At 33.7% G+C, this 15,238-nt stretch overlaps 3 protein-coding genes across 3 annotated transcripts; 1 reads left to right on the top strand and 2 right to left on the bottom strand.

The window, feature by feature from the left end:
- Nucleotides 1-705: 705 nt before the first annotated feature.
- LOC113520570 (uncharacterized) lies at nt 706-4,535 on the bottom strand. The gene is made up of 4 exons (XM_026905940.3): nt 4,400-4,535; nt 3,524-3,726; nt 2,390-2,485; nt 706-1,897 (listed from the first exon to the last, which is right to left on the bottom strand). The coding sequence occupies exons 2-4, from the start codon at nt 3,605-3,607 to the stop codon at nt 836-838; spliced, it is 1,242 nt and encodes a 413-aa protein (XP_026761741.1). The 5' UTR covers nt 3,608-3,726; nt 4,400-4,535; the 3' UTR covers nt 706-835.
- A 596-nt stretch (nt 4,536-5,131) lies between these two features.
- LOC128201214 (uncharacterized) lies at nt 5,132-5,955 on the bottom strand. The gene is made up of 2 exons (XM_052897471.1): nt 5,826-5,955; nt 5,132-5,716 (listed from the first exon to the last, which is right to left on the bottom strand). The coding sequence occupies exons 1-2, from the start codon at nt 5,884-5,886 to the stop codon at nt 5,370-5,372; spliced, it is 408 nt and encodes a 135-aa protein (XP_052753431.1). The 5' UTR covers nt 5,887-5,955; the 3' UTR covers nt 5,132-5,369.
- Nucleotides 5,956-6,346: 391 nt separating this feature from the next.
- Nucleotides 6,347-9,337, top strand: LOC128201213 (uncharacterized). Its single transcript, XM_052897470.1, has 2 exons — nt 6,347-6,680; nt 7,205-9,337. The coding sequence occupies exon 2, from the start codon at nt 7,210-7,212 to the stop codon at nt 9,079-9,081; it is 1,872 nt and encodes a 623-aa protein (XP_052753430.1). The 5' UTR covers nt 6,347-6,680; nt 7,205-7,209; the 3' UTR covers nt 9,082-9,337.
- The last annotated feature ends 5,901 nt before the right edge of the window (nt 9,338-15,238 follow it).

Genomic DNA, 15,238 nt, shown 5'->3' on the forward strand with positions numbered 1-15,238 from the left:
TAATGGAATAGTAACCCCACCTACGCTAACGGTATATACTATCATGGCACCAGTAAGGAATGATACGTGACAATGAAAAGGGTAGGTCAGATAATCCATCGTGACGATTGCACCTGGAATTTAGCACGATGGTTTGCAAAGGGACCACGTGTAGGTCGTCCTAACAGCATATATTGCTAGCAATAAGATTAGTAGTCCGCATTACTAACAATCTTTACCCCCTTAAGAATCATATTAACCAATTTAAAGCAAATGTTAATCATTCTTGATAGTTGATAGGAATTTATGAAAGAAGAAGACAAACTACACTGATTTCAAATAATTGGAAAAAGGCAAGGCATTGATGATGGTTACCCCAGTGTTTAAATCGAAACACAAGCAAGCAATAGCTTGACAGAGATAACCATACAGACGAATTTTGTACAAAGTTTTACTCTGAGAACCTATATCCACACTTATATGCAGAAAGATTTATACACTCGCACAATAGAGGAATGGTCGAGGTATAGACTTAGTTTAATGTATGTATGCAATCTAAGGGTCGAGAAGTGAGCAGCAGTGTTTCTCTTAAAACATTAACTTTAAAATTAGCCAAGCGTGGGATCTATCGATAAACCCCCCATAGGTGAGCCCTATTAACATTACGTGAACAATTAACAGCTGATACGATACGATAGTAGGGCAATAAAATAAAAATACGAAAAAAAGGGTAAAAATAAATCTTTTATAACAAATCTTAAAAATATTGTATATACCGAAAATAAAACAGATACCGAACAGGTAAATACTTAAAGCTGCATTTTGTAATAACTATTTATAATGTACAAATAAACTGTTACCAAGGTCTCCACATTTCTGTACTACTGGACGTACCCTGACCAGGAGATCTCGAACTTGTATCCGCTTCGATTTTAATTTCTAGCTTTTCCTCCTTTCTGGTACTTGAAGACTGAGCCAATGACTCTGCTGTATGGCTTATCACCGACCTTGGTACACCGACAATCTCTGGTTTTATTGTTACTCTATTTTCTAATTTTGGCAATTCTATTGGGGCCGGTATACTTCCAGGAATCGTTAATTTTCTCTCTGGTAACCTTTTAAAAGCTGAATACTTCTCCGGTGAAGTTCGTCCATAGACATTTCTTTCTGGAGTGTTGACTATTCTCTCGTTATCTAGTTTTATAATCTTCGGACCGGGCCCGGTCACTTCAGTTGCAGGTCTCTTTAGTTTATGCCTCATAGAATAATCTACTGCTCTTTTCGGTGACGCATCGATTCCTATTTTATAGTTCTCTACGTCTATTATGATGGACAGCGGTTCCATATACTTCTTGTTCCTCAATGCCTCTTGTTTTAATGTCTCTGGTGATATAGTTGTTGAAGACACTGTAGGTTTTTGCGTTTCGGGACTAGAATCCTGGTCTGAAGCCGATCTGCTCGGTGGTGTTGGAAACGGAAATGCTTGGACTGGTCTTGGAGGAGTTTCTAGTTCGGTTGAGGAGTCGCAAGCTGAGTCACATGACAGTGGACTTAAAGGTGGACTGCTCGGTCTAGTAGACCTAACAAAGTGGAAGGCACTGGGTCGTTCGTCATCTAGTCTCAACGGGTCTGGAACGAGGGGTGGATAATCTTTAACCGGGTGAAGTTGCTCAATCCCGTTGATGCACGAGTTGAGATGGTTACCGAGGCGATGCCTCAGGCCAGTTGGGACGCTGGCCAATCGGGAGAGGTATCTGCGGACTTCCACGGCGCAGTCCCCGAAGCCAGCCTTGAAACGGTGCAGTACAGCTGGATCAGCTGCTATCGCGGCTGCCAACTGCTGCCGTTGCAACGTTTGCAAATGCTTCACTGTCAGCTCCAAGATGTCAGCTTTCTCAAGTTTTGAATGACGGGTGGGCTGTAAAAATATTATAATTAGATATTAATTAATGGATAACGACACAAATGATTCGAATAATTAAGTACGTGAGGAGTTAAGTAAACTTCTAGTTTGCAAATATCTCTGGGTGGGTGTTACACAATTATACATAAACGATGGATGGGTTTCGAATGCAATTTCGAATATAAACAGAACATGTCTATGATTAATATTAATTTATATATTCCAGTGAGATAATTTCAAATTCTTCATACAAGATTCTTATTAGATTTTATTATAAAATTATTTAATACAAAGTCTCAATTTATTACCAAGTACCTGAATATATGCTCCTGATTGAGATCAGATGAACTTATGTCGTGTACATGATTTTATTTACTAGTTACAACTCACGGTTTTGTCTGCATGAATTGAGACAAAAATTTTGTATAACAAATACTCTACAAATCTTTTCCGTTATTTAGTTTTAGTTTTCATATATAATATTGGATAGTAGTAGGATATACTTACGTCTTTGTCAGAGCCATCCAGGAGTAAATCTTTGAGCTCGTTCAGGCAATGATTGATGCGAGCACGTCTCTTCTTCTCCATTATCGGCTTATTGGTCTATAAAATATAATTTTCAACATTAGAACACGATGTATTCATACCTATTTGTAGACAAGCGTATTAAAAATATTTTTTTATACCACAAAGGTGGCAATCAAGCATACAATCCGTCTGATGGTATATAATATCACAGGAAGATAAATATCTATGTTCACGCCAAGTTCATTGCGGGGTAGGTAGAGAGAAATCATTGGTCTCTATCCTTTTACATGTCTACATTTCTTGTTTCCTACGTTATCATAAGTCGTTTGATTCGAATACAAGAATAATGATATAGGAAATACATATATACATATAAATATATATATACAGGAAAGTGTAAATGTTATAAAATATAGCAGTTATTTATTTTATGATTGGATGCATGATAATTTGTAGAAATTGTTTATTTTACATTCACTAATAAATAATTCTATAAAAGGAATTATTCCATGTAGTGGCGGTTTTTTATTGTCAAGTAGGTATATTTTTTTGGTTCGACATAATTTAAGCAACAACTATATTTTCCAGATTTTTCTATCTGTAAGTAACTACATACAATATACATATTATGGAGAAGGCTAAGTTCGATTATTTATAATCAGCTTTGTCTCACGGCTTTCCTCTGCTCGCATGAATTAGTACATAAGGTATCATATGTTCTAAGTTAATTTGGGAGAATCAAACTTGGGACCTCACTTATACAACGCAATGTGCCGACCATCGAACCACGAATGTCTTTTCCTTGGCGATGATAGAATGGAAACCATACGTGCACTATCGGTATATGCTGGTGGGGCACCAGTAAGGTATGATAGGTGAGCAGGTCAGTTAGCCCATCGGGATATATTTCTACAAGAATACAAAACTTAACCACTATGGTTTCCAAGGAGAACCGCGCGGAGATCGACCTGACAAAATTCATTGCTAGATAATAGAGCTATTAGATCCCATTACTAACAATCCCTTTCCCCCTGAACCATGAAGGTCGCGCGTAAATAAATATCTTATTTATGTAATGTACCTATTTATATAGGTAAACCATTTTTCACTCACTTTTCGTAATTCTGCTTTCGATAGTCCTTGAGTTGGTTCCGTCGCAAACCCGGTCTGCGAGTCATCGTCCTCACTGCACGGCATTTTTCACTAAATACCACAATATTACCACTATAACACACGTCCTCTCTCATCGAGGTCACATCACATAATGTCGTTTATCGTAAAGGCAAATTTTAATATTGCCTCTTCCCGTACTTATCCTGTTCATGAAATGAAATGATAAAATATAGTCGTCTCTTTCATACCAAGGCGTTACTACGGTGGGAACTCTATCGGAATGTTTTGTTTTCGTTCTGTCTCGCTCTACGGGGGAACCTGTTGTGAATGGAGCCAGTAGGTGAGCGGTTAGCGGTTGTTGGTAGGATGGGATTCGATTCTGTTACAATATTAATTTATGATAATGTTTTGTAATTGTTTATTATTATGACAGTATCGTTTGTTATATTTTGTTTATTTGCAATATATTAATAGAAATACTAAATCTAAATCAATAAATAATTTTAATAGGTTTTTTTTATCTAATATTTTTAATGACCCATTTACTTTATTTTAAATTTTATAAATTTATAGAAATTTAAAATTTTCCGACATGGAGGTATACTATTCTAGAGCTTACAAAAGGCAAAGTTTATTTTCATGAGCAAACCTATGCTCAATCAGTTACCACTTTCTATTCAAGTTGGATGAAAAATTTGAAATCACAGATTAGTTTCTTAAATTATTCTGAAAATATTATGCCAATATTAAATAAAAAGTAAACACTATATTTATATATGTATTTAGCTCTATTAGACTTTTAATATACCACAAAAACATTGAATTCAAACTGTGTCAATGAACTGAAAAAAAAAACTCGAAAAAAAAGTGACACACCAATATAGAGTGAAGCTACATCCGCCGCCCCTTATCCTGTATTGTATGGGAATGCAGGACCGTACACGCATCCATCACGAATCGAATTAATTTCCCATTCACCCCAACAACACAAACTCCGCACTTCATGACCGGGCGCCGTTCCATCAAGTACTGCATTTATTTGCTGGCACACCTTGATGGTTAATACGACACTTTATGTTTACCGCGTACCGTGAAGGGTGCGTTCATGTAGTGGCGTATTTTTTGCTCGCGTTTCGTTGTCGATATAATATGGTACTTTATGGGCAGGGGTTTCGCCGGGTTCCCACGGTGTGTGGGAATGCGCCAAGGTGCAAGGGTGCTCCTAGGTCCCTCAGGATAGGTTGTGCTTTTGTTTATTGTATATTTAAGTTTTGCGATTTATTATATAATTTCTTGATTATGATATTACACATGTGTATTAGTGATTTGTAAGTATAAGAAATGTGTATTTACACACTTTGCATAAAGTATTAAATTATTAGATATTTACAATGAAATATTATGGTATTGTTTTGTTATAGATAGGTCGAATACGTTTATAATGAAGGTTTATAAATGAGTATAACGATCCCGTTGTCATAGTTACCTATATAATATCTTAGAGTAAGTTATTTTATCTGCTAAAAATGATATATTATAAAACATAAAATTTATTCTAGGTCTCATAAATATTATCTATATCTTGGCTTCATAAATATTTAAGATGTACAGATGGGCAAAGCACCGGGTTTAAACCCGGTGCTTTGGTAAAAACCCAATAAACACCCATAAACTCCCATAATCACCCAAAAAAATAGGTTTTTACGTATTTTTTTGAAAATATGTAAGTAATACCAATAAATTATTTTTATAAATTGTATTGATCAATTCTACAATATTAAATAAAACGTTAACTAATAATATTTCAGGAAATTTTAAAAATCTATATATAATAAAATGAAAGTAATTAATTTTCAGTGTTTTCATGTTGCAGTTGATCAACATGTTGGCCTTTTGCTTCCCGTAGATACTTTAAAATTTCTTCATAACACCTCGTTCGCACACATGGCCGTATATATTTAAATTCTTGAGCCACTAACAGTCCGAAATACTCATTTCTTTTATCCTCTTCTCCATAAATTAAGCATTTAGAACAGTTTGTTTCTTCTTTCAGTAAATTTTCTTTTACTTTATCCTCGTTATTTTTCTTTGTTGCGACGACGCTGGGTAAATCATCTGGACACTGGGTCTCACTATCGCCAAATATATTTGGAGATCGGCTTCGGCTACGGCTTGGCAGACATTTTTTTCTTTCTACAATTTTAAATTAAATTTATTAGAATAAATGCTTCGAACACACGCGATCTAAGTACCTTTTGTGTTTATTATACCTTACCTACCTAGGTATAAAAAGAGTACTTACGTAGATTTTCTTTTATTAACTGTTTTATACGAAGATCTTGATCTCTCAAATTAGTATCCATTTTACTTCCAGTGATTATCAACTAAATTAATAATCCACAAAGTATTAAATAACGTTTTTATGAAATATTTAGCACAAAAACAATACCCTTTAAATATCGATCGTCAGTAACTGTGGCTGACTTACCTATATTCTAGCAAGCAGGACTGCCAGATGTGAAGGGGAAATCCCCAATAAATTGTTGCATGTGACTGATGATGTGAGCATGTTCGTTTCATAATAAAAATGTTGCCAGGTAACCAAAAAGTCGTATGTTTTTGTGCGAATTACGATCATAATCTTTACGATCGTACATTAAAAAATAGACAAATAATAGTATGAGTACGATTTAAATCGTATATCTGTCAACCCTGCTAGCAAGACAGCGACAAAATCACGTTGCATAACAATGTAGCCCAAGCTTATATCTTATGAAATATACGGAAGAGATACGGACTTAGAAAAAACAGAAATGTTGTTCTTTGTGGAAGTCATTGATGAAATTCTATGTATTTTAGCCCGCAAACTTTCTTCAAACAAAAACAGCGCCATCTAGTATCGAGTTCTGTAATTATCTCTTTGTTTATGGATTTGAAGTAAGACCGCCACGCATGCAATACATTATGACTGGGGATTCCCCTATTCGTCGACGCTGAATATGAGGCGACGACAATCACTGTCAAACGTGTTCACTATTACTCTGACTCTGGTAACGTGACTTCCTGGTAACGTGTTAGGTAGGAAAAGCAGTAAAAAAGTGCATATTAAGGGAGCAGATTTGAAATAATATTTATACTTAACAAGAAATAATTAAAGGTAAGTGGATTTTTGAATGATACAATTATATCATGATCACTTAACAATTTTAACTTAAAATTAGATGTATTATTACAAGCTTTTATTTAGCTTGCGTTATGTAAATAAAAGTATGTAGGTATGTTCGTATGTTGATGCAATTATCCTCAATCCTCAACCGACTGGGATAAAATTTTCCATACACGTTTATTTTGGATGATAGTGCATAGTTAGCTGAGAGTCGTCATTGGATAATAATGGTGGATAGCCTAAGATGTGTACTAGATATTTATTTTTAACATAATATGCGTAAGTACCTAATCGAATTAAAGAAGTTGCTGAGAAAAATACAGAACAATACGATAATAAACTAGCGTCTGCGTTTAATCCTCCGAGGAGATGTAATTTTACAAAGGTTTTTTGTATTTATTTTATTATTTTTTTAATAAATTTATTGTAAATAACAAGAAATAATCATTGTAAAAAAATAGGCACTCTATTGTTGAATTTTCGTCAGACCAACTAATCATCGTTCATTTTTTTAGGTTCAATGGGGAGACCTAAAGATTTACGCATATGGGAGCACTACCGTACTTTACCAAACAAGTCTGTTTCTTGCAAGCTTTGTAATAAGGTCTACAAATTCAGTAATGCTGCCAAAATGCTTCAACATCTTATCACTTGTCCAAAATCTCCAGAAACATTAAAAGACTCTATGAAACTTATAAAAGATAGCTCGTCCAAAACCAAAATGTCTGGACTGTCAGAGATAGAGACAAATGATTCTTTTATAAGCCCCTCGTCGTCTGCTAACACTACAATAAATGCTGAGTTTCAAGACACCGATGATCATATAAAAACAGAATTAGCGAGAGCTATATTTGTAACAGGGACGCCATTATCGATGGTGCAACATCCTTTATGGATACAATTTTTCGAAAAATTGCAACCAAAATTTAAAATACCTTCACGTAAAGCTTTAGCGACAAAATACTTAGATAAAATATATAGAGAAATGCGTTTTGAGTTAAATGAGGAACTAAATGCTTGTAGTTACTTACACCTTCAGTGCGATGGCTGGTCTAATTTAAGAAATGAAGGAATAATAAACTTTCTTATATCAAAACCTCAACCTGCATACGTTAAAAGTTTGAATACAGAAAGTAATCCTCACACTAGTGAATACCTTAGCCAAGAAGTTGAAAAAGTAATGAAAGTGTATGGAGCAAATAAGTTTCTTGTACTTATTGGCGATAACGCTAGAAATATACAAAAGGCATTCGAATTAACAAAACTCAAATATCCATATGTTGTTCCTCTCGGTTGCTGTGCACATATCCTTAACTTGTTGTGCCAAGATATTGTAAAGATACAAGAAGTAACTGTGTTTATTATGCAAGCCATAAATATAATAAAAACTGTTAAAAGGAGTCAACGATTAAGTTCCTTGTTGATAAAATCAAGGCAGGATGAAGATTCTACACAAACACTAAAATTGCCTTGTGCTACAAGATGGGGAAGTCATGTTACTTCGTTAAAAAGTTTGAAAGCAAATAAGATAGCTTTGCAAATATTAACAGTTAGAGAAGATGTGGTAATTTCAAGAGATATTAAAGATTTAATTCTAAGTGATGATTTCTGGACGAAGACAGGGGAATGTATAAGTATTTTGGAACCAGTCACTGAAAGCATATTTTACTTAGAGAGCGACCAGAATCTTTTGCATCGCACATACATTACATTTAGAGATGTACAAGCTAAGATACGTTTTGCATTAAATGAGATTTCGACATTGAGCGAAGAAAGCAAACAGCAGATTCTAACATCAGTATCTTCAAGATGCAATATGGCAATGAGGCCAATACATTTTGCAGCATATATTCTAGACCCCAGGACTCTAGGAGTCGAACTTACTCAAGAGGAAGAACTTAAGGGTATGGAGTTTATCTACAATTTAAGCCAACACTTAAGTTTGTCAAATGTAATGGCAGATTTGGCGTGTTATAAAGCTAAAGAAAACTTTTGGGCCAGAGGATTTGTATGGAGCTCATTAGATAGCATTGAGCCCCTAATATGGTGGAAAGGTATTTGTGGTTCCACTGAGTTAAGCAAAGTAGCGATTCGTATTCTATCAGCTCCCTGTACTTCGGCAGCCACTGAGCGTTCCTTTAGTATCCAAGGCTACATACATAATAACAAAAGAAATCGACTTACAACTGAAAGAACTGAAAAAATTTCATTCATTTGTTATAACTGGAATCTTAAACATAAAGCTGAATGCGAGGACATTCAGTTTAATGAAGAAAATACCTTAGAAGCTTTCATTGAGCAAGTAAATGAACATAACAGTTTAGACGAAATAGAGCCTATCGAACCTATACAATTCATCGCTTGTAATAACTCTGAATCTGACAGTGATTGACTGTAGTTTTACATTTTACTTTCATCTCTTTCTTAATAAACTCAAAATCAAATTAAAAGTTTTTTATTCTGTAGGCTGCATAATAATATTGTCTATGTCCAGTATAGTGGACGTCTTGCGGCTGAGATGACGATGATGAAGTACAAAATCATAAACACCCAAAAATTTGGGTGTTTATGGGGTTTAAACCCAATAAACCCAAAACACCCGGTTTTTACCCACCAGACTTTAAACCCACCCAGGTGGATTGCCCATCTCTATTAAGATGTCTTTTAGATTTTAGACCACTCAACACTTTAGCTAGAATAGTGATGGATTTACCAACAGGCTGAGTAGACTAAAGCCTATGACAGTGATTAATATGGGATCAATTTTTTTTTTATAATTTTAATGTTTCAATTTCATAGACAAAAAATATTTAATATGAGTCCGAATTAGGTCATCGAATTGTAGAGGTCGCTAGAAGCGGCAAAATTTGAATAGCCTACTGGCGGCAAACGTGTAAATCTGTCACTGGTTTTTTTTTTAATAGGTTGTAAAGGTTTAGTAGTCTCGCCTGCGCTATCGGTATATGTTGGCGGAGCACCTATAAAGAATGATAGAATGAAACAGGTCAGTTGGCCCATAGTCATGAATTCATAGAAAATAAACCAAGATGGTTTCCAGGAAGAACCGTGTGGAAGTCGAAGTAGGGGAATATTTGCTAGCAATGGGGCTGTTAGATTCCTATTACTAATAATCCCTTTCCCCCATCCGACACTGGTAAGAGTGTAGGTAAATATAGAACTTAGGTATATACCCATACTTATGTAAGTACATGGATAGCCCTAATTCAATTAAGGCCAGGTTGTCGCCCCTTTATGTCCAGGTGTTCCCATCGAATGACCTTTACATACCTCCGTGGTACGTATATACAAACTGCATCAAATGAATATTTTATACGGTACCCTTTCTCCCACGGTCATTCTAATTTATACTAACTTTTCCTTATTAATTTAGATCAACAATCTTTTCGAAATAACAACCTTAATTTCTACGGCATAAGAGTTTATTCAGTCTATTCAAACTTAAACGTAACTTGGTCAGGATATTCACGGCAAATTTATAAATTATTTTGAAACTTGCACAATAGTTCGTAAGTCGTGTGCTTAAGGTCGAAAATGGAGTATTTAATAATATACAGATCAGTAAATAAATGGTTTTGATCAACGTGAAACCGAGTGTGACGGCATTACATGCAATCGCGTGATGACGCTAATGAATGGTTAATAATCCGATGTCATATGTCGCTGACGTGTTAAACAGGGGTGACGTATGGGAATACACTGTTGTCAGTTTATTGGATGATTATCTTATTTCTTACTAATATAATTGATAATAATATAATAACAATAATAATTTATTTGCTCGAAATGTGGTACAAATGGTCTTAAATGGTAACTGAGCTACACATATCGCCTTTATATATATTATTTTTACTTTTTGACAAAGCGATCGCATATTACTCTCATAATTCGTCGGCCAAAAAACAACTCCTTATGGAGAAAGGGATTCTTAGTAAGTGGAAATTATCGTGGTTAACTCTTGTAGAGTTTGTCACGGTGGCCTGACTAATCATCATTCATTCTTATCTATCATCTCTTACCGGTGCCCTGCCAATATATTCCGATACCGCAGGCGGGCTTCCATTATCATTATTCCATTTTCATCCATTAAAAAAAATTAACAACTCCTCGCCAAAGGCATAAGACTAGGAAGAAATCAGGTTTCTCTTATATCAGAACTTCAATAACTGAAATATAAATACCAAGTTATTATTTGACACAGTGATGCAAAGCGCCGTGTGATCCGTGTAGAAGATTTCCGAATGAAGCTGAAACAATTGTCGCAAATTAGAAACATAGTAAATTTATAACATTCCCGTTATATACGTGATAATCATCATCGTCGTCATTATCATATCAGATGTTAACTGTCCACTGCTGGACATAGGCCTCCCTATTATTAGGAAGTTTTGTCAGTAGTTGCCGCACTTGGCAGGCGGGTTGTCAACCGTAGTTAAGCTTTGGCGATGTTTAAAGAAGCACATTGTTGCCTATCCCTTGACCATTAAGTTCCCTTAATGTAAAGGAAAGGGTGGCCATTTCTATGTCGGAACCACGTTATATATATATATATATATATATATATATATATATATATATATATATATATATATATATATATATATATATATATATATATATATATATATGTATGTATGTATAATAGATATATGTATAATATATAGATTGTAATTTTAACTCGTTTTTTACTCAATACAAAAAGACTGTAACCACTGTGACTGTGCCATCTCAATGCTATATATATAAAAGATCCATTCTTTAGTTTAGAAGATTGCATAAATTAGATACATATGTATATCATTATTTATATATTATTTCATTAAATGAATCCAAAATAATTATAGAAATTTTATTAGGAGACTATCTAAAGTGAATATAAACGTATTATTATTTATGTATTGGGGTATTTTGAGTTACAAGAATTACGTATTCCTAAGTTGAGCTTATTAGGAAAGCAAGAAGATGAATTCTCTCACGTTACTAAGTTTATAAGTGACAACTGGGCGTGTGAACCACTAATATAACGGGGCCAGTTCCTTCAAGGGATCAAGGGATGTAATTTATTGTTAGCAAAAAGCAAAGAATAACTTACATGGATCTGCTCGTAATTTTGGGTTTCTCGTTTCAAGGTCAATATGTAAATATGCATGATACTAAACGATATTGAATATATTTGACTTTGTCTTTCTCATTTCTCATATTGTAATTTATTTTAACTAAGTACTTTTCAATAAAAATTTTAGAAAAATATAAATACTACGTGCACAAAGTACTTTTTAATCAATTGTCTATCTATCATAGAGCCTAGAGTGAAGAGAGATAGCAGGTATAGATTTTGTACTAAATGTATTAAAATACAAAAAATATTTGTTTCCCAAATTAATCTGACCGAGAATCGAACTTACCGACCTATTCTTTTATTTGTCCAAAACGCGATAGGCTCGGAGATTACCCTAACGTATTATTTGATGGGGGGGAGGGGGGGAGGGGCAGATATTGTTAGTAATGCGGACTAACAGTCCCATTGCAGGGGGAAAGGATTGTTAGTAATGGGGAGGTTAGATCCCATCGCTATCAATATCGACCTTATCAGGTCGACCTCCACGCGGTTCCCGCTGGAAACCATCGTGACTAATTTATCGTTGAATTCGTCACGATGGGTCAATTACTACCTACTACATTACTTACCTATCCTCCTTTACTAGTGATAAGGCAGACGGTGTCACTTTTTATTTTCATCCATTGAAAATTATTATTTTGGATAAATTTATTTAAGATTAGATTTTTTCAAATCGGTTTATTAATCATAAAATAATAATAATAATAAATACAAATTTAAATACTAAACACTACAAACATAAAAAAAAAATATAACCGAGTGGAGATCCATTTTTTTTAAGTGTGTTTATAAAGTCATTTAGAAACAATTTTTCATCTTTCATACATATTAAGTACCTACTTGAAACCATAACCATTGTCTAATTACTAATTCCTAACACAGTTCACTTTTTTATGATTAACAAATAAACTATTTCACTTTCTTAATCTGATCTGATCCTCTTTTTACATTCACGCTATATTCCCAAGGAGACAGGTGGATATAAGAAAAAGTCACGCCCTTTATGACTATGAACTCGTTTTTTATTAACTGAACGAAAGCAAAAAGCCTCGTATCCGGGGCTGGTTTCCGGGTCGGCGGCGGACGTACGGACAAAAAAAATATTTATTGTGTAACGTGCGTGATTGATGAACAAATATTTATACATTCTGGGTCCATAACGTGAGAATTATATATATATATATATATATATATATATATATATATATATATATATATATATATATATATATATATATATATATATATATATATATATATAGTTCATAGGTATGTCATTGTTTATTTTTATGTTACTGGTGCAATAAAAAGTTAAATAAATAATAAAATTGCTAGCAATCGTCATCATGTCAGCCGTTAACTGTCCACTGTTAAATATAAGCCTCCCCCTGTTGGGGAGGTTTTGCTAATAGTTGGCATGTTTAGCTTGCGACCTGAATAATTATTTAGGGGGGGGGGGGGGGAGAGGTTTTGCTAATAGTACGCTTTGCTTGCAACCTGAATAATTATTTAAAGAGAGATCTCTTTTTAATTATTTAGGAATATTAAAAATTGTTTTATTTTTAAAACTTGTCAAAGTTAGCACACTGGTCAAAGACTATTATTCTTAAAGAATATTATTTGCGACTACCCGCTAAACAGAATCACCGCACCGCTATTTGGTCGTAAGATGTATCTAGACAGTTAATTAAACCGAATACATCCACAAATAAGTAAACGAAAGGCAAACCTTGCCATTTATAGGTACCTTTCATTATATTTTTATGTAAATGTCGTCTACCCCATATTCCCACGATGTGGACGATTCGACAGGTGTTCAACTGGGACATGTAACCAACCTTACAATCAACCGTATTGTAAAGACGTAAGGCAGTTATTTGACTGTATCTACGTTTCCTTGCGTTACAGTATACGTACCTCGCTCAGTATTATCGAGAGATGATAGTAAGTGAAGCGAGTTTCATTTGCATTGCCAAGTAAAGATAATATTAAGGTACTTAATAGTTCACAGGATATGAAACAGCGCAAACCTCACAACGCTTTAAGACTACTATTTAAATTGCAGGTTCCAGTTTTGTTAAACGAAGGAAGTTCTTAATTCGATTGTATTTTATTATTGTTGTTAAAATCTATGCTCACTTTTTAACCACTTATTATTAAATTGCATAATTTATTTATTGATTATACTTAACGGAAATTTATCTTTTTAAATTCGAAATATTAAAAAAGAAATTGTAATACTTCAATTATGATGTTGTTATATCTTTTTATACTTAGTATAAAAATAGTAAAAATTCCAAGAGGCGCTTCTAATACTGTTTACCTGTTTGTTAGGTAAACAGTAGGGGGCCTAAGGGGACAATGTAGCAACGATACTAATATCGTATATACACATCTTTATTTATAGATTTTATCTGATAAATTGATATTTAGGTACTTAGCCTTTAGATATAAAAATAACTCAATATACTAAAAGTATATAGGTACTAGTGACTAGGTGAAAGTATGAAGAAAAATAATAAAAAAAAAAATAGAAGACGTACTTTAAAAAAAATCGTCGTCAATCGTTCTAAATGAAAATTTATTTTCTAGAATCTAGATAATGGAAATTGTTTATATAGATTTAAAAATAATATTAGCATATGAGATCAAGTAATAAAAGATTTAAAAATCGGATCAGAATTGGCAAGAATAATTCGCGTAACATATATAAATAAATAGGTAGAATAAAATAAATGAATTGAGAACGTTATCTTTAACGGTCAATAATGTTGCTACGCTGTCATTAATAAACGTTATGATGAAAGTGTCAAACTTTATTTTGAATTAGCCAGACTGAACATCGTACCTGAAACTATTATTTAATTTTAATTAATTATTAATTAATGTGGGTACACGATTTGCGTAATTGGTATGAGTTTGAAATTGTCATTAGGTAGGACTACTTCAAGAAAAACGGGTCAACTTTTTCATACAATTTTGTTTGATAAAAAGTGATTCCTTTATAACTTTTGTATTTATTTTGTCTTATAATTTCTGCATCTTTTTAATGCGTAAACACTCTTTTTATTTATTAAGTAACACGTCAAGATACATTTTATGCATAAGTATATAGAACATTTATTAAAAAAAAAGTCAGCTAATTTGACAATTAGCTGATAAAAAGTTGACCTGTTTTTGAGGCTCTATGGTCGATTTATATAATCTAAGCTCTAATCTTATCTATGTATTAAATCGATCTACTTTTAACACTGAATTCACTGAACAAAGGTCCAGTTAAGTGGCCAATCACTTTTTGCCTAACTGACCCAATAAATTGCATAAAAAAACATTGTGGGAAGTATTCCCTTTCGCATTTCTCAGTTACGATCGATTCCTTTTGTTCCCTGCCACCTTGAAGGGTCTGGCCCTT

This window comes from Galleria mellonella, unplaced genomic scaffold (genome assembly GCF_026898425.1).
Source record: "Galleria mellonella isolate WM207_F2 unplaced genomic scaffold, CSIRO_AGI_GalMel_v1 utg36, whole genome shotgun sequence".
NCBI classification, from domain to species: domain Eukaryota; kingdom Metazoa; phylum Arthropoda; class Insecta; order Lepidoptera; family Pyralidae; genus Galleria; species Galleria mellonella.

Excerpts from the sequence above, each read along its gene's own strand:
- LOC128201213 (XM_052897470.1), top strand. The coding sequence starts at position 7,210 with ATGGGGAGACCTAAAGATTTACGCATATGGGAGCACTACCGTACTTTA.
- LOC113520570 (XM_026905940.3), bottom strand. The coding sequence starts at position 3,607 with ATGCCGTGCAGTGAGGACGATGACTCGCAGACCGGGTTTGCGACGGAA. Across the intron at positions 2,486-3,523 it reads CGAAAGCAGAATTACGAAAA|ACCAATAAGCCGATAATGGA; the intron begins GTGAGTGAAAAA and ends TATATTTTATAG. Across the intron at positions 1,898-2,389 it reads TGGATGGCTCTGACAAAGAC|CCCACCCGTCATTCAAAACT; the intron begins GTAAGTATATCC and ends ATATTTTTACAG.
- LOC128201214 (XM_052897471.1), bottom strand. The coding sequence starts at position 5,886 with ATGGATACTAATTTGAGAGATCAAGATCTTCGTATAAAACAGTTAATA. Across the intron at positions 5,717-5,825 it reads GTTAATAAAAGAAAATCTAC|AAAGAAAAAAATGTCTGCCA; the intron begins GTAAGTACTCTT and ends TTAAAATTGTAG.